The 22,058-nt window shown below is 39.0% G+C and overlaps 1 protein-coding gene across 4 annotated transcripts in view; it reads left to right on the forward strand.

The window, feature by feature from the left end:
- The first annotated feature begins 4,100 nt into the window (after positions 1 to 4,100).
- The window catches only part of LOC111563016 (cyclic nucleotide-gated cation channel beta-3-like), a 33,850-nt gene continuing 15,892 nt past the window's right edge, over positions 4,101 to 22,058 (forward strand). The window contains exons 1-18 of one of the 4 annotated variants that reach the window (XM_035944269.2): positions 4,101 to 4,398; positions 8,189 to 8,270; positions 8,357 to 8,378; positions 8,510 to 8,555; positions 8,645 to 8,750; positions 9,426 to 9,448; positions 9,533 to 9,638; positions 10,301 to 10,325; positions 10,493 to 10,586; positions 10,759 to 10,865; positions 10,951 to 11,014; positions 11,626 to 11,701; positions 11,831 to 11,855; positions 15,121 to 15,439; positions 15,913 to 16,062; positions 17,025 to 17,072; positions 21,413 to 21,480; positions 21,563 to 21,762. In XM_035944269.2, the coding sequence (XP_035800162.1) occupies positions 8,190 to 8,270; positions 8,357 to 8,378; positions 8,510 to 8,555; positions 8,645 to 8,750; positions 9,426 to 9,448; positions 9,533 to 9,638; positions 10,301 to 10,325; positions 10,493 to 10,586; positions 10,759 to 10,865; positions 10,951 to 11,014; positions 11,626 to 11,701; positions 11,831 to 11,855; positions 15,121 to 15,439; positions 15,913 to 16,062; positions 17,025 to 17,072; positions 21,413 to 21,480; positions 21,563 to 21,762 (1,560 nt within the window). In that variant the 5' untranslated portion in view covers positions 4,101 to 4,398; position 8,189. The remainder of the gene's footprint in view (positions 4,399 to 8,188; positions 8,271 to 8,356; positions 8,379 to 8,509; positions 8,556 to 8,644; positions 8,751 to 9,425; positions 9,449 to 9,532; positions 9,639 to 10,300; positions 10,326 to 10,492; positions 10,587 to 10,758; positions 10,866 to 10,950; positions 11,015 to 11,625; positions 11,702 to 11,830; positions 11,856 to 15,120; positions 15,440 to 15,912; positions 16,063 to 17,024; positions 17,073 to 21,412; positions 21,481 to 21,562; positions 21,763 to 22,058) is intronic. The other 3 variants (XM_035944267.2, XM_035944268.2, XM_035944270.2) reach the window with 3 other exon arrangements.

Below are 22,058 nucleotides of genomic sequence, written 5' to 3' on the forward strand. Positions count from 1 at the left end.
CAATGTATGGTTTTTAATCTTTTTGCATGGTTTTTATCTGTTCTGCTGTATTTGTTTTTCCTGTAAAGTGACCTTGAGTGTCAAATAAAATGTATTATTATTATTATTATTATTATGATTATTATTATTACAGCCCACAACAACAACAAACGTGTCCTGTTTTCCAGCTGGTTGAGGCCTGTCCTGAATCCTCGTTAATCACTTTCTGGCTCTTTGCCAGACTTTCTCTTCCTTTTTCCTCAGCTCCAACCATCTTCATCCTTTCTTTCGATTTTTACTGTAAAATTTGATGCAGGAAGATCTTTTTTTTATTTATTGGGATCATCATTAGCCACTGCCAAGGTAGCAGCTACTCTATCCTGAGGTGCATGTGAGAAAAAATGGCATCATAATCCAAAAGGTATTCCAACAATGTAAATCATTTTGTAACAAGCTAACAACCTGTATTTTATTTATTACAAATATACATTGTTAGCTTTAACATGCTCTTAGTGAAGAACAAGTGCTTATGATGCAGAAACATCAGCATTTTTCTCCTGCAACAGCTCAAGTTGGAGTTAATTTAAGTTCTTGGGCCCCTTTCCAAAAGTCTCATAAATCTAGTCATGAAGTGATATTTGTCAAAGTATACAAAAATAAAAAGTCACAATATCCCCTCAGAAATGTGTAATCATTTGTAGTTTTTTCTAATCTCTGCTTTATCATGAGATACTGAGTGATTTTATGTTGAAGAGGTTTCATCCTTTCATAAAACTGTTTACTGATGTCTCTAGAGTATCTACAGTCCAGTACTCTAGTATACAGTATATACAGTATGTAGTATCTACAGTATATAATATCTCTAGTATACTGTATAGACAGAGATGAAAGTGGCTGTTGGCAAAAAACCCTGAAAATTTTTTTTCTAAGCAACTTTGCCAAGTGAGCGCCGAAGGTGCTCCAAGAGGCTGCCAAAGGCAGCCTTATGCGAGTGCCGAATAATAAATTATAATAGTGTCATTGTTACAATTAAATTAACAGAGCATTATAGTCTTTATTAACAATAAGAATATATATAAAAAATTAAAATGTCAATGTCAACTTTATTTATATAGCACATTTACAACTAAAAAAGCCCAAAGTGCTTCACAACAATAAAATACACTGAAAGATGACACATAACTTTAAAATTAGCAAAGTCATAAAAATAGAATAAAAACAGAAATTATACTATGCAAATAAAATAACATATTTAGCACATCTGATGATTAAAAAGCCAGGGAGAAAAGGTGCGTCTTAACAAGAGATTTAAAATGCTCAAGTGACTCAGCAGCGCTGACGTGAAATAAAATAGAAGATAAAATGACCACGCAATATTCAATGAAGATAAAATTTAAAAATGACCAAACAATATAGATCTTCAATAGAGTCTATCTTATCAAAAGCATGCACAAATGATATCTATTCACTCAAAAAAAAAGAAAAAATTGAGGTCTATTTTTGTAAAATAAAAAAAAAGTTCCTAGTTTGTCTAATTTCCTGATATATTCAGACAAGAAATCGTCGTTCGTATCTTTCTTTTCTAAAACATGCACAAATAATATTCATTACAAAAAAAAATGAAAAAAATATTCTAAGTCCTGACCTGAAAAAAATTTCGGCAGAACTTCCCCTAAGGGCCAAGCCCAGAATTTCATAACCCCCTTCCCTCATTAAAAGAATAGCACAAAACTGTGAAAATGTTAATAAAAATGCGGAAACATTCCTGTTAACATGTTCAGTAATGTAAACTATTCAGTAGTTTAGTACCCCATATTTCATATATTAATCATTTCATACTCTAGTCTAGATGTGTCACTAATCTATTATAAGGATTATATTATAATATCATTAAGACAGGAACCTTAAGACACAGTAAACTTTCAATATATTGATATCTATTTTTGTAAAATTAAAAAAAACGTACCTGGTTTGTCTAATTTCCTGATATATTCAGACAAGAAATCGCCGTTCGTATCTTTCTCTTCTAACCACGACCACCGGAACGCGTTCTTGACTGTCGCGTCTATAGCACGCACGTCAGCGTGCCTGTCTACCTGTTTAAACATTGTCCTGACAGGTACGGGTCATTACATTTACACAAAAGCAAAGGTTGTCTATTCAATGAGCGCTATTCAATGATTAATCTCTCCTTTGTACTCAAAACTGGCGCTATTCAGTGCATCCGCTCTCGCAAATTCTCGCAGCAATGTATTCAGCATTAGATTGGAATCGCGTCAATGAACGAGATTCAAAATGGCTGCCTCCGTACAGGAATATAAACAACAAACAACGCATTAGCGATAAGAATACGATTTTCAAAAAGAATACTATCAATCAAATTCTGATTTTCACTGAAAACTTCGATCAATTTTCCCAGATTCCCGGAAATGAACTCACAAAATTTGAAATCCCGGATTTCCGGTAAAACCCGGAAAACTTTCATCTCTGATACAGTATACAGTATCTATAGTACAGTAGCTACAGTATATAGTATCTATAGTATATAGCATCTATAGTAAATAGTATCTACAGTATACATTCTGTCTAGTATATAGTATCAATATCAGTATCTACATCATATAGTATCTCTGGTATATAGTATCTACAGTATACAGTATCTACAGTATTTAGTATCTACAGTGTATGTGTATATATATATATATATATATATACATACACACACACACACAGTATATAGTATCTCTAGTATATAGTATCTACAGTATACAGTATCTACAGTATACAGTATCTACAGTATATAGTATCTACAGTATATAGTATCTCTAGTATACAGTCTACAGTATATAGTATCTAGAGTATATAGCATCTCTAGTATAGAGTACCTCTAGTATATAGTATATACAGTATATAGTATCTACAGTATACAGTATCAATGTATCTACAGTATATAGTATGTACAGTATATAGTATCTATAGTATATAGTATCAATGGTTTCTACAATATATAGTATCTACAGTATACAGTATCTCTAGTATATAGTATCTACAGTATTTAATATCTACATTATATTGTATCTACAGTATATAGTATCTACAGTATAGTAGCTACAGTATATAGTATCTACAGTATATAGTATCTACAGTATATAGTATCTTAGTATATAGTATCTACAGTATATAGTATCTCTAGTATATAGTATCTACAGTATATAGTATCTATAGTATATAATATCTACAGTATATAATATCTCTAGTATACAGTATCAACAGTATCTACAGTATATAGTATCTCTAGTATATAGTATCTATAGTCTGTAGTATCTACAGTATACAGTATCTACAGTATATAGTATCTATAGTATATAGTATCAATAGTATATAGTATCTACAGTATATAATATCTCTAGTATACAGTATCAATGGTATCTACAGTATATAGTATCTCTAGTATATAGTATCTATAGTCTGTAGTATCTACAGTATATAGTATCTACAGATTACAGCATCAACGGTATCTACAGTATACAGTATCTACAGTACATAGTATCTATAGTATATAGTATCTACAGTATATAATATCTTTAATATACAGTATCAGCGGTATCTATAATATACAGTATCAGGGTTTTGAAGATCTTACATTAGATTCCATTAGTTTTGTTTTAAAAGATACATGAAGATCTAGGGGCTGCACAGTGGCGTAGTGGTTAGCACTTTTGCCTTGCAGCGAGAAGGTCCCTGGTTCGCGTCCCGGCTTTCCCGGGATCTTTCTGCATGGAGTTTGCATGTTCTCCCTGTGCATGCGTGGGTTTTCTCCAGGTACTCCGGCTTCCTCCCACAGTCCAAAAATATGCTGAGGTTAATTGATTCCTCTAAATTGCCCGTAGGTGTGAATGTGTGAGTGCTTGTTTGTCTATATATGTAGCCCTGCGACAGACTGGCAACCTGTCTAGGGTGTCCCCTGCCTTCGCCCGAGTCAGCTGGGATAGGCTCCAGCCCCCCCCCGCGACCCTAGTGAGGATTAACCGGTGTATAGAAATGGATGAAGATCTGGGTGACTGTGGTAAAGATTGGCTGAACGTAGTAGCAGCACTGCATTATTTTTTATGTTTGACTGATGGTAGTCTGGTAGAAAAAGGTCATTTTCACTTTCTGTCACAAACCCCTGCTGGTGGGAATCTTCAGCTTGCTGTCGTGTTCAGTGATGACAACAGTTTATAGGTTACGAGGATGATGTCCCGAGGAAACGTTTCCCTGCTGCTAATCTGCGATTGCTCACGGTCCAGGATTGTGCTTCGACCTTCAGGTTAATCCTGTTAGCCCCCAGGTAGCCGCTGTGGAAATCTCAGCAGATCTGTGCTGGCGGTACTACACTCTGGATCTCTACAACATGCAGAACCACCTGTAGACACTCAGGTAAGAAAAACACCTCTGTTATTCTGTACTCAGGGAAATACATGACTTTATGAATGATTTGAGAGGCACAAATAATGCCAGCATGTTAATCTTAGGTCAGTGTTGAGATCTTAGTGTAAAGACAATTGGTCAGTCAGGCAGAGAAGTTGCTGTTTAAACGAAATACAGAAATTTTCCTGATAGAACAGCATACTGTAGTGAGAGTGCATGTGTCCAGAATGATTTGAAGGCTTAGAAATTTATAGAAGCTTAGTTTGAAGAGAAATTATAAAAAGTCTGAACACGTTTGGATTGCTTGTGTATTTGATGACTGAAAAAGATGATATATGATTGAAAAAACACACGTCAGGAGGAGAATGAATGCAAATTAGTTGTGGGGCAGCAGTATTTAATCAGGAAAAGGCCTCTGTGATCTCTGCTGACTGGAACAGTGTCAGAAATCACAATATGAGCTCACAGTTCCAACTGTTCAAAATGCTTTTTAAAAGAAGTGTTATATGTGGATTTTCCACAGATTAACACTCCCACAATGAAAAAAGTGTGACAGCAGTGACATCTCGGCCAGACCTTTGTTATTTTAGGCCTAAACTATGTGTTTCCATAGATCTGTAATAATCTACTTTAGGTATGAAACACTGAGAACAGAGAAAACTAAAGTGTAGTTTGGCTTTTGTTTTAGTCAAATACTGTATCTTTGACATTTTAGATTTATTTTCGAAATTCACTCCCACATTCTTGCAGTTTTTTAGTCTAGAATACAATCTGCTGCATGGTGTAGATCTAACCTCAACCCTGTTAGTTTAAGGTTAGCTTGAGGTTTTGATATGATGCAAGCAGAAATAATTCTTACATTTTTGTTGCAACAAAAGCGAGTTTAAATTTTGACATTTAGCAGTGACCACTGTCCTGTTTGCCCCTAACCCAACCCTAACCCTGCAGCTTCAGTGGCTCTAACCCTAACCCTCCAGCTTCAGTGGCTCTAACCCTAAAGCTTGTTTTATGCTTACCACGTCCGCGAGGTCCGTGCGGCTCCGTGCAGAAAAATTACGTCATTTTCGCACCCACGCCCCCTCCAGCGGCCTTTCCGTGCGGAAAATTTCCGCTCCGCACACCTCCACATTTTTCTAACCAACGCGGAATGAACCGCACGGAAAAACATGGCGGAGGGCCAGGACCTACTCATAGCTGAAGTCTAAAAATACGTGCACTTATATGAGTCATCTCACAGAGATCACCGTGGTAACCGGGTTATGAACTATTCATGGTGTGAAATAAAACTAACTGCTGAAATGCTTTTATTCGGTAAAATGCCGTGTTGTAAGTGGTGTAAACAATGGCAAACTTCTTCTCTAGTTTAGTACCAGAGGAGACCAGGTAGACATGTGTTTGAGCTATACAGCCCCCTGCAGTTTGAAAGCAGACTTCTTCTCCTCTAGTTTATTACTAGAGTAGACCAGGTAGACGTGTGTTTGGGATACACTGCCCCCTGCAGTTTGGGAGCAGACGCGCACGGAGTATAAATGCACACACGTTCTCTCGCACGGATTTCCGTGCGGCTGATTTCCGCGCGGCTCGTTCGTGCGGAAAGTATATTCCAGCCTTAACCCTGCAGCTTCAGTGAATCTAACCCCAACCCTGCAGCTTCAGGGGCTCTAACCCCAACCCTGCAGCTTCAGTGGCTCTAACCCCAACCCTGGTGCTTCAGTGGCTCTAACCCCAACCGTGCAGCTTCAGTGGCTCTAACCCCAACCCTGCAGCTTCAGTGGCTCTAAAGCTTGTTTTATGCTTACCGCATCCGCGAGGTCCGTGCGGCTCCGTGCGGAAAAATTACGTCATTTTCGCACCCACGCCCCCTCCAGCGGCCTTTCCGTGCGGAAAATTTCCGCTCCGCGCACCTCCACATTTTTCTAACCAACGCGGACGGAGCCGCATGGAAAAACATGGCAGAGGGCCAGGACCTACTCGTAGCTGAAGTCTAAAAATACGTGCACTTATATGATTCATCTCACAGAGACCACCGTGGTAACCGGGTTATTAAGTATTCATGATTTGAAATAAAACTGCTGAAATGCTTTTATTCGGTAAAATGCTGTGTTGTAAGTGGCGTAAACAATGGCAAACTTCTTCTCTAGTTTAGTACCAGAATAGACCAGGTAGACGTGTGTTTGAGCTACACTGCCCCCTGCAGTTTGGAAGCAGACGCGCACGGAGTATAAATGCACACACGTTCTCTCGCACGGATTTCCCTGCGGCTGATTTCCACGCGGCTCGTTCGTGCGGAAAGTATATTCCAGCCTTAACCCAAACCCTGCAGCTTCAGTGGCTCTAACCCTAACCCTGCAGCTTCAGTGGCTCTAACCCTAACCTTGCGGCTTCAGTGGCTCTACCCCAACCCTGGTGCTTCAGTGGCTCTAACCCTAACCCTGCAGCTTCAGGGGCTCTAACCCCAACCCTGGTGCTTCAGTGGCTCTAACCCCAACCCTGCAGCTTCAGGGGCTCTAACCCCAACCCTGCAACTTCAGAGGCTCTAACCCTAACCTTGCAGCTTCAGTGGCTCCAACCCCAACCCTGCAGCTTCAGTGGCTCTAACCCTAACCTTGCAGCTTCAGTGGCTCTAACCCTAACCCTGCAGCTTCAGGGGCTCTAACCCCAACCATGGTGCTTCAGTGGCTCTAACCCCAACCCTGCAGCTTCAGGGGCTCTAACCCCAACCCTGGTGCTTCAGTGGCTCTAACCCCAACCCTGCAGCTTCAGAGGCTCTAACCCTAACCTTGCAGCTTCAGTGGCTCCAACCCCAACCCTGCAGCTTCAGGGGCTCTAACCCCAACCATGGTGCTTCAGTGGCTCTAACCCCAACCCTGCAGCTTCAGGGGCTCTAACCCCAACCCTGCAGCTTCAGAGGCTCTAACCCTAACCTTGCAGCTTCAGTGGCTCTAACCCTAACCTTGCAGCTTCAGTGGCTCCAACCCCAACCCTGCAGCTTCAGTGGCTCTAACCCTAACCTTGCAGCTTCAGTGGCTCTAACCCCAATCCTGGTGCTTCAGTGGATTATTTTGATGGGCTGATCACGGCGGATAATACGCACATTTAAGATTTAGTCAGACAAGAGGCCCGCCTGCTGAGTCTGGAAATCTCTATTTGGAATCAGTGTCCTGGGTCTGTTCCATGTTCTCTCTGCTTTCGTATATTTGACTGATTTCTGTGTGTCTAACTGACTTAATTGACTGAACCCTCTGCCACCTGTGGAGCCTCTTGGTAAAGCAGCTTATGCAGCTCTGAGGCCTGTCGAGGTTAAACCTTTTAATGTCCTCTAACTTCTGACTTCTGTGTGGGTTTAGCAGGGCAAACGTGATCCTGATGTTAAATGGTTGATTGACAATTGTAATTGTGCAAATGTGCCTAAATGTGTGAGAAATCTGCTAAAAAAAAAAAAGTCAAGATTTGCATGAGAAAAATAGTTTAGACAGTTTTTCAGAATCACCTGTAGACAATCAGGTAAAGAAAACAAATCAGCTATTCTGTACTCTTACTTAATGGATGATTTAAGAGGTAAGAAAAAAAAGAAAAACAGAATGTTGATCTGATTTGAGGTTGGACCCAAACTGTCCCAGAGTTAAAAGCAAAAAACAGAAAAAAAAACTGAAGCAGGTGATTGTCCTTCATCAGACCTCATCAGCTGCAGTTAAGGATTGTCTCACTAATGAAGGGAAACATGATGAGGATTTATTATCAGCATTATCATTTGATGAAGGGCTTTTTAAGAGGCTGGTTTTGTGGGTTTGTTCAACAGGATGTTTAACTGGGCGGTGAAAGTGGTTCCTCAGCCTCCTGAAGCTGGTGGAGCAAACGATGCTGCCGACACTTCTGCTGCTGTACGACAACACAAAAACACACTCAGCCTGCATCTTTACAATGAAATTCTGTGTATTTATTGTTGCTCTTCTCTCTTACTTTGCAGAAGCCTCAAAAAAACAGAGACGGTAAAGATTATTTGCAATCACTTCAGATTTGCATGAACCTCCACAGTTGTCTGCCTGTGTGTTAGGGTTAGGTAAGGTCATTTGTGATGATCCTTTTATGCCTAAAATACTGTTTTTATTGCATCCCACAGTGAAGAGTCCTCCACTGACAAACATAGAGGAGGGTTCAGATGACAGGTGAACTATTTCTTCTTCTTATGCATCAGTGAGGATGTATTAATGAGGGTGTAATGACATCTTTCTGTCTGTATTCACCTTCTCTACAGTCAGGGCCAAACTGGAGTATTAGGCTGGCTCTCTAACGGGTTCGTCAGCGCTCTACCGCAGCCTTCTGGCTCCCCTCGACTCAACAGGGCCAACTCTGAAGCCAGGGTGAGTATAAAGAAATATAGTCCACTAAAATCAGGTGTGTTTTAAAGCTCACTGCACATCAGAGCCACGAAGGCAGCTCTAAATTGAAGGAATTCAACAGGCAGAATTAGTTTCTGACATGTCCGGCCGATATCTGGATTTATTTCAGTGTCAGGTCTCAACCAGTCACTTGTTATGTAGCTGCTTCCTGAGCACAGTCCAGTAAAACTTCTGTGAGACAAATTTCACAGGAAATCTCCTTTATACTTTGACATTCAAGAGTTTTCCATCTGGATGGAACCAGGGGAAGAACTGAGACAGCTCTTTATTATGAAGTACACTGACTGACCTTGTGTTAGTGCAGAAAGATTAAAGGTTGTCTGGTGTCTGTACAGTTTAAAGGTCAGAAAATTCAGCTCTGAATATCTAATTTCTCAGTTGTAGCATTTGCCAGCGTATCTTTCAATCTGCTGGGAAAGCATCAATGTTAATGGAGAGATTTAATTCATCAGTTTTAACACAGATTACATTTCCATGAACCTATGCATCAGTTCATGAATGCTGCAAATTCTCCTCAAGCAATGATTTTATCGGAGAAGGTATTAATATTGTACTAATACTGTAAACATCTGGAAGGACAACAGAAAGACAGAAGATGATTTTTTTCCTCGTTTTTCTCTCGTTTTTTCTGCACAGCAGCCAGGAGAAGATGGAGAAAGGTACTGTATGATAAAATAACAAGTGAATAACTAATCAAAAAATGTCCTCTTTGAAAGATAAATCCAAGGCTGTTTCTCTGGCAGGTCTGGAGTGATCGGTTGGGTGGCTCAGGGTCTGACCAAAGTTTTGCCTCAGCCTGATGACAAATACAAAGAGACCGACAACGCCAACAATGACGAGCACACAGAGGTGAGAAAAAAGACACGAGTCCTTTACAGTGTAAAACACACAGTCAGTCACAACAAACAACATACTTATAGCCTTAAATTCAGTGTTATAAAACACATCCTTAATTAATTTCCAGTTTCTTCAATTAGCAAATTAATCTTTATCCTTAGGAGTCATGAATCTAACACAAGGCTAGTTACCTGTTTAATAAAATTAACTTAAATATAGATGATCAAATGGATAAATCACATCCTGCAGAGCCTGTCAGTTCTGTGACACTTGACGGAAGCAACTTAATGCTGGCTTATAAGAGTAATCATGTGTCAGGATTAAGCTTACAAAGGAAGTTGCAGGGGGGTTTATCCAGATTATTAACTTCACTGCTGTTAAAACCAGGCTCTTTATGGGATAACACTTGTAACCTGGAGTCCTTGACGCTGAAAATGCAAAGCATCCGTTACAAATAACTTATATTTCTAGTGGGAATAATAATGTATAGAGATGTTGTTGATAAAAACTGATTTTAAAAAAAGCCAAAACCAGTGCAAACATTAGCTTAATTTAAAAGATCTCAGTTTTTCACTTGCAACTGAAAAGAGATAGAAATTCTAAATACTGTCTGGAATTAAAGTATTTGTTTTCTATTTTCTTTACTTTAAATGCATTTTTCTCTGCTTTTCCAGGTGTATGATGTAGAAACAATGCCAGGTATGCTATTTTTCCATCATTTGCTATGTTAAATACATGTTCAAATACATGTTTAAAAAATGCTGCATAAACAGGAGAAATTTCATCTAAACCATTATAAAAATAAGAAATTACCTGTGATGAATGCTGTGCTAATCACGGCTAATTGTGTTATTTTGTTTATTCAGATTATGATCCTCTTCCACACATCCCTGTGGTGGAGATGTTGTCAGAAGATGAGGCGTCAGAAGTAGAGAGTTTATCTCCTCAGTTTCCTCCCAAGTGAGTTTAAACCACCTCCAGCTCACATTTACATCCTTTAAAGCACCTAAACCTTTTTATACAAATCTCACAGGGGAATAATCTGCACTAAACAGCCTAGACTGGCCTTTAATGAACCCACTGACTCCATATGTTTACATGTTCTGCTGACATGCATCTGTTTCTGCTGCAGTGTGGTAAACTGGATAAAGCAGATGATCCCTCAGCCGGTGATACTGCCCCCTGGTGCCGTACCGCTTGAACCGTCCTCCAAATCCTCTCGCTCGTCTCTCGACAAAAGTACGTCAAGTCTGCAAATCTCAGTTGAACCAGAGGCAAATTTTGTCTTTGTTGAAATATTTTACTCTGACTTTTCTCTTTGCAGTTCTGTCTCCGCCGCCTGAATCTCTCAGTGGAATCTCCCTGGATACCGACAGCAAGACCTCCGGGTGACTTTCACTTTCCTCAATGATCTCAATGGGCAAGAACAGGGATTTCAATATATTTTGTCGTGAATCTGCATTTTTTTTAGTCTAATGAAGGCAGATATTCTTTTCTAGAGTGTTACCTAAGAGTATTTTTCAGAGTTCAGACTGTCCCTGTGCAATAGTACGACCATAAAACTGAAACTGAGTTGACTTTTGGCATCACTAAGTTTAGTAATTTACACCACAGCCCTCACAACTGTGGCTAAAAATAAGCCTTCCATGAAAAGTCCTATTCTACATCTCTGCTACTTTCCTCATATTATACCGAGATTTTTAAATTGGCTCCGTTTTACACTTTAAAACAAACATGACGTAATGGAAACAGAATATTACTATTACTGCTAGCCGTTTTAAGACAGAGGTGGATACTGTCTTATCCAAAAATCTGATACACAACTTTACCAGTTGAAGCACATTGAAGTTCAGATGTGAGGGTTTTAATTGGCTAAATTTGTGTTCATCTATGGGACACAAGTGACTCTACACAGAATTTACTGATTTTTGCTGAGGAATTATCCTCAGAAAAAACTCACTCTGAAGAACATCCAGCTCATTAGTGTTTCTCTCCACAGGGTGGTCGGCTGGTTCGTGACTGGTCTGGGTTTGAAGCTTCCTCAGCCGGCTCTTCCACAGAAAGATGACGCTGAGGTAAGTTCTGCTTCTTCCCCTCTAAACTATTATTAACAATAATAATATTACCATCTGTCACTTTTTGGTAATTCTTTGTCATACACAGCAACTTACACCACAGTTTGCCTTTTTTTGTTTCTGTTTTAGGGTGCTGCTGAAGTCCTACAGAAAGGTGAGTTTTATTCATGAATTTTATTTTGTATATTCTTGCCAATGGCTGCACAGTGGCGTAGTGGTTAGCACTTTCGCCTTGCAGCGAGAAGATCCCTGGTTCGCGTCCCGGCTTTCCCGGGATCTTTCTGCATGGAGTTTGCATGTTCTCCCTGTGCATGCGTGGGTTTTCTCCGGGTACTCCGGCTTCCTCCCACAGTCCAAAAATATGCTGAGGTTAATTGATTATTCTAAATTGCCCATAGGTGTGAATGTGAGAGTGCTTGTTTGTCTGTATATGTAGCCCTGCGACAGACTGGCGACCTGTCTAGGGTGTCCCCTGCCTTCGCCCGAGTCAGCTGGGATAGGCTCCAGCCCCCCCTGCGACCCTAATGAGGATTAAGCGGTGTATAGATAATGGATGGATGGATGTTCTTGCCAATACCTTTTTTCTCGAGTGCCACAATTCACAGTTCAGTCAAGTGGATTAATATCAGATGTTGTCCTTGGAGAGTTACACCAGAAAACATCTTTGTAGCAACAAGGGACGCATTTTCATTCCTATATTTGACAGCTTTTTCTCCCTCTTAATATCTGTGAAGTATTGCATATGTGTTCTCTGCTGAATCCTGTTTTTGCCCCCGATAGTTGTTGAAGAGGTGTTTTGGTCCGACGGTCAGAGCCTAACTCAGTCCCTCTTCTCCTTCTGTTTCAGGGGGGAAGGCGCTGCGAGCCCCTTAAACAGCAGGAGGAGATGACTGGGCGATGCTCTGATTCCCACAGATAGACAAAAACCATGTTGGCACAACTACAGTACTGTAAAATGTGCAGCTCAGCGCGGGAACTATAGGCAGCTGTAAAAAAACAAAAACAAAAAAAAAAAACAGAAAAATACAAGAATATAGAGATATATTCAACTCACCTTACTGTCCTCGGTACAGTTTCATATGAATGTATTTTAAATTAAACGTGTACTGTAATATTCTCAGCTTAATTAGATGTGTTTTTGTCTTCAGTCTCTGTGATTATGAATTTTGCACATTTTCTGTTTGACACAGAAACATGTAGTAATTGCCATTCATTTGAAATTGCTGCAGGTTTCAACCACAAAAGTTTGTTACTTTTTGTGATTGGGCCTCAGTCAAGTTAAACTATATTCATGTTGCCATTTTCATATACAGAAAAAAGAGCAAAAATAGACTAAAAGTTCTGATCAACTGGTCACAAGTTTAAAACTAACATGGTTGTTAGCTCACAATAAAACACTCTGTCTTTCTAGAAATGTCGAAATAATGCTTAAAGGGCAGCTATGATCGTTTAGATTTCTATTATATGAAAATATTACAATCTACTGTATAGCTCTATTTTTTCTTGATTTACTGTAGAGACAAGTGCTATCAAAGTTTTATTTTCATCTCTAAGTCTTATTCCTTTTTATCCCTTATCTTAAAGTCTATGTGTTATTTGTGGCCATGCTACAGTCTGTGAGCTTTTGGAGCTTTAGTTGAACAACACAAATATAACGGCAATAGATGCAACGTGAAGCCGATTTGATCCACTTGATTAGTTTCTTTGGCCTTGAACTGTGAATTGTGGCCTAGAGGTGAACTGTGGTGATGTTCCAGAAGGTTTGGCTTGATTTCAAAAAACTATACATGCAGAGAATGTAGCAAAGACATCAATACTGTAATGTAAATATACTGCAGGAATAATAAAGATTCAGTGTCTGAAGTGATTTATGTGGTGCTTTTAGCAATAATCTACTGCATCTGATAGATATAGACATGGTACACCTTCTGTACCTCTCTGAATCCTCAGCAAATTAAGCTTCATTAAATGAGTGATTGTGAATAGTCTGCACACCAGACAAGACACTTCTTTCATTTCCCAACAAAGAACTGCTAAAGGCCTATTCATCCTACAAATTAAATACAATTAGAGTTGGATTATAGGTTGGCCATCCCTTTTGTTGTATAGAGTATACAACATTCCTGTGCAATATCACTTAAATGTAAAATTATTCAAAATTTATCACCTCTCTTATTGCATTATTTCAAAATTAACAAAGTGTTTTTTGCTTATGGACACTTAAATACAAATCCTTTAGGTCCACCTGTATTAAAAATACAGGCCCCAAAATACAAACATCTGCATGTCAGCATCATGCCTCCATATAGTAAAGAATTGCCAGAAGAACTGAAAAATCGAACTGTAAACCTTAGTACCACTAATCAGAGCCACAGTAGCCGTCCTTCTGAAGTCTGACTCCACGGACAAATCACTGTTTTCATGATGTAGCTCTGAAACACAGATGAGCAGGTGTTTTCAGACTTGGCACAGGTGCTATCAGTGGAAATCATAGTTTCTGTGAGACCTCAGACAGTGTGTAGGACGGTTCATAATGTCAGCATCTATGGACAACATTCAAGAAATAAACTTTTGCTTGCTCTTCAACACAAAACTGCAAGATTAAACTTGACTAAGGAGCATTGAACGAAGCCTGTTGAATATTGGGAGCATGTTCTCTGGTCAGATGAGGTCGAGATGAATCAGCTTAGATGGTGTCATGTTTGCCATTAACCTGTCCAGGTCCACCACAGAGAATGCATAGTCCTGACAGTGAAGCTCAGAGGTTCGAGTGAGTGCACACTGGGGACACCATGAATGTCTGTAGATAAACCAAAATATCAGCTGACAAGATGAATTCCAGTCTCAGGAAGCTCTGCATACAGCTTGGAATATTCTAGAATGATAATGATCTGAAACACAATGCCAAGATCTGACGTTTCTGAAGAATAGAAAGGTACCTGGCTGAGTATCTCCTGATTTGAATCCAACAGAACACCTCTGGGCTGTTTTAAAGGAGAAAATAGTAGCATCATCTTTAAAGAATGGTAGAACATCTTTCCACAACTTTGTCCAACACTGGCATCATTCCTGCAGAGAATGATTTAATCTGTGACTATAAAGGAGGATGTATAGAATTAGATTTGAATCTCACTAATGAGAGTTTCTCTGACTTTTGTTTCATTGTGTTCCCATTGATAGGTCTGTATACTTGATATAGTTAATCTAAACTGTAGTTTTGAAGTTTATACAAGAGCAAATGTCATGTAGTTTAAGTTACAACAATGCATTGACTGTAAGGGGACATTCCAGTGATACTGCACAGGAGTGAATTTTCTGTTCTATGCTGTATTTATGTTAAAGAAAGAACACTACGCCATGCATCCACCGCATTCTCCTAACTTCTTCCACACAAAATGATCCTCATTATCCTCTCATAGTTTCATCCAAACTCAAACCTGACATGGTCCTGGAAGACGTGGAATCGGACAGCGAGGGCCAGCAGAAAAGTCATTCCAAACCTGCAGCGGCATCTACATCCTTGACTCCACCATCACCTTCTGCACACCAACAGCAGACACAGTCCAACTCAGTGGAGCCTCAGAAGTGCAATGACGCTGAGGCTGAGCCAAAACCATCAGAGGACCCGACGCAAACATGTCAGGAAGATGCTGAGACCCAGACGGGCCGCTGGACGCCATTTATTGAAAGCATCAAAAAGGAGGCTGAGGATGTTGCTTTGGCTACTATGGAGGAACGGTAAGGAAGGCGGAGAGCTGCAGACCTTATTTTATCAGATAATAATTTAAATTACTGCAAATTAGGAGCACCAGTTCAATGATATGCAAAGTGCTGAGGAATAGTCAAAATACTGGACCATGACCACCCCATAATCCCAACTTTTCCATCTAAACCATCTGTAACAGACACTGCAAACCTCAACGTGTTTTATGTTTAAATATTCTACATCATATTTCAGAGCTCAGTCTCAAAGCATTGGCAATAACACGCACCTTAATTACCTTAAAGAACAAAGAGTAGATTTACATCCATCAGAAAGTGGTCAAAATGTTGGAAACAGCTAAATTCACTTGGTTTTATGGCGGGCCAGATGGTTTTTGGTGGGATCTAAAGTCGAAGAGGTAACGACTAAGGCATCAAATATTAGATTTACGACATCATAACATTTCCAGGACTATACATTCCTGTCTTCTTTTCTTGTGTCTCCAAAGTCTGCTCCAGGAGAGGGTGGAGATGGCCCGTATGGCTGAGGAGGTGGCCAGGCAGACAGCTGAGATGGCTATCAGACAGATGACTAGTGAGGGACAGTCCATCAAACTGTCACTGGGGAGTCAGGAGCTGCTGGAGGAGCCTGAAGCCGAGTAAGATACCGTCCTCAGTTAGACAAGGAGAGAAAAACATGTGGTTTATGCATCACAAAAGATCAAAAATGAACAAATGCTTATGACAGAGTAGAAGAAAACCAAAGAAAGTTCCAGTTCACATGTCAGTCCTTACCAGGACAAAAAATATAAAGAAATAGATCAGAAACAGAGTTCAGGAAACCAGGTGAAGGCAGTTTGACATCCCAAAGGATATTTTTAAAGTAAGGCGGGGAATCTCATTTCCATTTCATTGTAATGCTAGGGAAAGTTTTTGGAGCTGCTGATGGATAATTTTAATCTAAATGTTTTGATCCTGTCCAATCCTTTTGCCCATTACTCATCTTAATGCCTCTTTGACATCAAGAGAATGTGTTGCTGGAGAGAAATGGCCAACAAAGTGTGAGATTAAATGTTTGGAGGCAGGGATTCTGGTCTTAAGATCATAAAATGATGTTGTTTGAGAATCATATCAAAGTGAGGTAAAATGCTTGACAACATTTCTAATTTTAGAGACAGAAAACACGTGACAAGGAGGGAAGTTCCCTCACCTGATGTTCAATGAAACATGCAACACTTGGTAACGGAGAGATATTTAACAGCAAGCAGGCCCTTTTCTGCCCAGTGTTAAAAAATAACCTCTATCAAGCCTGGCGTAAAAGAGCGGTTCTGACATCTAGGAGCATAAATGGACAATTCTCAGAAACCCAGCACTCTTTGACTTGCCTTAAATGCCCTAAATCTCACACAGTTACACAAAAATGAAGCCCTTCAGTGGTTCAATGAGTAAATTTAGTTTGGAAAATAAAATGGTCATTAAGGAGGCTTCAGGAAATGATACTGGGAGGGATTTAGTTTCCAGAAACTCCAAGCTTTACCATTAATAATAGGATTGAAGACAGAAGACCACTCTCTGGTCATTTCTATAAGTTATCAGTGATGTGACGCTGTGTGTTCACCAGGCTGCTACAAGAAGACGAGAGCCAGGTGGAGTCCTATAAAGTCTCAGAGTAAGAATGAAAATGGGAACTTCTTGGGTTTTTAGCTTCTTTGTAGGACCTTCAGCCAACTTAGTCGTTGTCTTAGCATGTGTATGATGCTCCTCTTGTGCTGTGCCTAGAAACAGTAATACAGTATAGTGTGTGTGTGTGTGTGTGTGTGTGTGTGTGTGTGTGTGTGTGTGTCTGTGTGTGTGTGTGTCTGTGTGTGTGTCAGTGTTTGCTATTCAGCACTATTCAACTCAATACCACAGTGCAAAATATACTCAGTATTATTGTTTGGCTTTATTCTTTTATCAGTACCAGTGCCTCAGCAAATAAGATTTTACACCTTATGCTATTCTACTGTAAACCGGAGGGAGAACAATGTCTAGTTTCTTCTAGTTTTTGTTTAAATTAGTGGATGATCCTCCAACTGATTTAAAAACTGAAAGATGTGTGTATGCATGTTCTCATTTGTTTCCAGAAACCCACAGAGGTCAGAATATTTCATCATCTTACAGCAACACCATTTCTTTAGATTTCCTCAAACTAGTAAAATAATTTCAGTACTATTAAACAATTAGTAAGGTCTATGTCATCCCAAAAACATTAAAGAAAAAAGATTCTATCTAATAGAGAAAGGGAAATATGGTTGAGGGACCGCATAATAATAATAAATATAATAATAATAATAATAATAATAATAATAATAATAATAATAATAATAATAATAATAATAATAATAATGATGAGTAACAATCAGTAATAACAGTAACAATATTCTGTTTTACATTTAAATAATAATATTATGAAAAATAATAAGAATTAAAATTATTAATTCAAAATGTATAACAATTTTATTACTGTTATAACTATAATGGCTTTATTACAAATAGGTATTACGTTATTATTTTCTTTTTTTGGCCTTTTGTTGGCTTTATTTAATAATCAGACAGGAAAGCAGGGAGAAGGATGGGGGAAGACATTAAAGGGCGGTATAAAGGGCTGTGAGCGTTCTTGGGTCGCTCACTCAACCAGTTGAGCTGTCTGGGCGCCCTACTTTATCACTTTCTATTATTATTGGTATTATCACCATTACTGAATTTTATTTATTTGTTTGTTTATTGTTTGCCTAAAACTTGTGCATAGAGCGCCAAACACACCAAACCTTTTAAGTAAGAACAGCAGAAAATGGCCATTGAAAAAAATGCTAATTTTAGTTTTAAATTGAGGATTACATTTGGATAAAACGACGCAGATTTACTAAAACTAACAGCTGAACCCTGCCCTTCCAGCTCAGTCTTTGTCAGCAGGATCCCAAATCCCACGGGATCTCGTTAGGCCAGCGCTTCCTCAGCATCACAGCACCGTATCCTAGCAACCACAGCTTCCCCTAGCAACAGCTCCCTCCCCTCCTCCCCGCTCTCCACGGTTCCCCCGGTAACGGAGCACACCTGGTTCACGTCGCAGTGAAAACAGACGATGGACGGACATGAAGCTGCGGAGTATTTTGGCTTTTCTACCGTTTCTGAAGCCACCTGACAGTTTATTCCATCAGTACAGATATTCCAGTAGAGATATTCCAGTATAGATTTTCCAGTAGTTATTCCAGTACAGTTATTCCAGTGCAGTTCCTGGGACTTGTTCCAGGATAAAAACAAAGAATACTGACTGTGACAGAACGTCGTGCTTCGGTAACAGAATAATATCTGCTATGAAATGAGTAAGTTTGACCTATTTTTAAACTAACTTTATTACTGTTCTGATGCTAATAGTTAGCCTTATGCTGCTGTCCTACAGGTGGTTGTCCAGTCGGTAAATTTACAGATAAATCCACGTTTTGTGTTTCATTGGACCAACAACAACAAATCCTATATGCCATTAGGAGTGGTTTTCATAAACACAATAATCTGAATAATCTTTCACTGAAGCATCATTACCTTTTGTAAAATAAATATGTGCTTCCCACTGCTGGTACATGGTGTTAAAAAAAGGAAAATCTAATGCAAAATACAATAAATAGTGAATATTTGTTTGCCTTATAGACACTCACACATACTTTTTAAATGGCATCATATTAAGTTTTCGTATTTGCACCTCATACTATAAAATAAGATGAAATGCATTAACCCCAGCAGAAATTCAGGTATCAGAATTAAGCTACATGAGAATAAATTCAGGGTCTCATAGAAAAGCAATCAGATATAATTACAAGTAAAGTTCAGAAAGGTTAGAATTAAGATGACTGGCAATGAGCAGTAAAGTAATATTACACGAGATAAGGAAATACTGGAATTAAAATTGAAATGATACACAGAAAATTTAAATCTTTCACCTGAAAAATCAAATATTGCACATAAAAGTGACATGTTCATTAGGGTGGTCCTTAAAATTGAAAGTCGGAAAGTCTAAGCTCCAACCCCCGGAATTCGTTGGAATAGTCAAAAAAAAAAAAACTCTCCTGGTGAAATTTTTTCAAATTCCAGCATCATTTACCCCTGCCTCATCGACCTTGAACTTTTGATCCGTCTTTGCTGAATTTTGAAAGGCTCGTGTATTGTCCAGTCGTCTCTTTTAATGTCATACGTCAACCTGTGTGTTTGTGTGATGTGCATAGCTCGATCTTCTCACCACCCGGGGGCGCCAGGGGCAGTGAATCCTGGTGAATTTTTTTCTCATTTAGACAATATTCACTCCTCCCTAATCGACCTTGAAGTTTCACCCTGAGGATCCCGAGACAATTTTTATATGGCAATAAATAAAGCGTATAGTGCCGCATAATGATTGAAATGAAAATAAAAATAAAAATGAATCAAAACACCAATCCTTGAAAACAAATTTTAATGTCAAAATCAAATCAGATTTATATAATTAGTCTGCTTAAGAAAAATACATTTTTCTCTTCAAAAATTTTGTTAAATTTTTGAAAAAGTCTAATATTAGGGTACATGCATCCTGAACCTCAGGTTGTTTACAGCCAATTATGCAACATTATCTGACAAAACATAAAAATGCATTTCCCTAATACATTACAAAAAGGTTAAATAAAACATTCCAGAGTCTGTTATCCCTAATAGGTTTAGAATTGTTTTCTCAGGTATATAAATCCTAGATGTATTAGGACTCCATCTGACCAAACTAAAGCTTCTGATTTCTGATTACAGCGGAACAAAACATCAGATAATTTTGTTAATAACGAAAAATTACATAGTTTGTATCGGCTGTAGAACCAACTTAAAACAACTGTAACAGCAGTATATTTTAACACAACATGGAAGTATAATTTTTTTATCACGATCCGGGTCTACTTTAGAAAACTATTAAAAAAGAACTCGATTCTGCCCCCTCCCTCAAGGATCCACATGCTCCAAGTCCCGTCTGACTTAGTGCTCCTGCTCCTGCTGGGCCGCCACACCAGCAGCCACAGTCTTCTTTCTGGGGTCTGGGAACTCCGCGTGATGACGAGAGACAACTTGGAGGAGAAATTGCAGTTGCTCCTCATCCCGAGTTAGTGTTCGGTTGTAATCCTGGATGAGGGCAACACCTCGCTCTGCGTGGTCGTTGATGACATTATACAAACACATAGATCGACGTATCACATTAAAAGAGACGACTGGACATTACAGGAGCGTTTTAAAGTTCATCACAGGCCAATACGTAGTCGTTCTAATGCCAGCCACCCCGAGGTCAAAGTTCAAGGTCGATGAGGCAGGGGTAAATGTCGTTGGAATTTGAAAAAAAATCACCAGCAGAGTTTTCTTGACTAGTCCAACGAATTCCAGGGGTTGGAGAATAAAATAAATGAATTCGAAAATTTACCCCTTGCGAAGGACCACCCTAATGTTCATAAAACAGACTAGATAATGAACATGACATTACACAAACTATTAAGAAAACTAACACTGAGAATTATGTTGATCTTTCTGGTCATGTTTCAGCTGTGAATTCTTGCTAAAGGGAGTTATACAGTTTGATTATACATTATAATGAAATATTGAGCCTAATGTACCATAAATTAAGTATTTGCACATGAAGTTTTAAAAAAGCACTTTGATGCATGTTTGAAATCCAAATCATGTTGTGATTTCTGAGACATATATAACGAGTTTATAGTATCTAAAGTTTTACTCTTTGGAAAACTCTCTATCTCATACAAGCATGAACTTCTAACCACTGACTCTGATCTGAGTCAGACATGCTGCATCATTCATGTCCTAAATTCATCAACTTTCTCTGCCAGAACACAACAATCCAGACTTTGCGTTAGCATGTTCACCCCTTACTGTTCTTTTACTACAGCTGTTGATCAGTCGAACACTGAGGTAAATGTGGGCCTCCTGTTCATCTCATTTCCTTGTTCTGTCCTGCAGAAAGGAAGAGAGCATTGCTCAGGAGGAGCAGAGAGTGGAAACCGAAGAACCTGCCATCCAGGAAGCAGGTAGAGAAATATTCAGCCAATCAGAACCCAGACAGAATGAGGAGTATTCTTCTATTTACATCCATGATTTAAACAAATCTAGAGCCAAATGAAGAAGAAGCAGAGCCTCAGCTGGCCTCACCCTCTCCACCTCCAAGTCCTGAACTGGTGAAGAACTCAGAGCCACAGCCAGAACCAGAACCAGAGACCAGGACCCAGGAAACCAGTCCAGAAGCTGTGACCCAGCAGCCGCAGAAAACAGAAGAACGTCCAGCTGCTAACTCTGAGAAACCTACTGATAAAGTAATGAGCATGAATGATCCATATACATGATTTTAATGAACGTAACTCAGCAATAAATGGACTTTATTTACTAATCTGTTACTGAATCAAAAGACTAAAACTGAATTTCTTACATTATAAATAAGTTCTAGTGAGAAATTATGCATATTAATAACCTTTCTAGAACAGAATTATATTTATATTCTTCTTTTTCCTTCATTTTGCCCCTGAAAGCTTCAATTTTACCTTAATCTAATTCTTACAACATAATTTGTGTAAATGTCTTTTTGTGTATGTATTTAAAAATATGTTTTTTT

The sequence above is a fragment of the Amphiprion ocellaris genome, chromosome 3, assembly GCF_022539595.1.
Source record: "Amphiprion ocellaris isolate individual 3 ecotype Okinawa chromosome 3, ASM2253959v1, whole genome shotgun sequence".
NCBI lineage: Eukaryota > Metazoa > Chordata > Actinopteri > Pomacentridae > Amphiprion > Amphiprion ocellaris.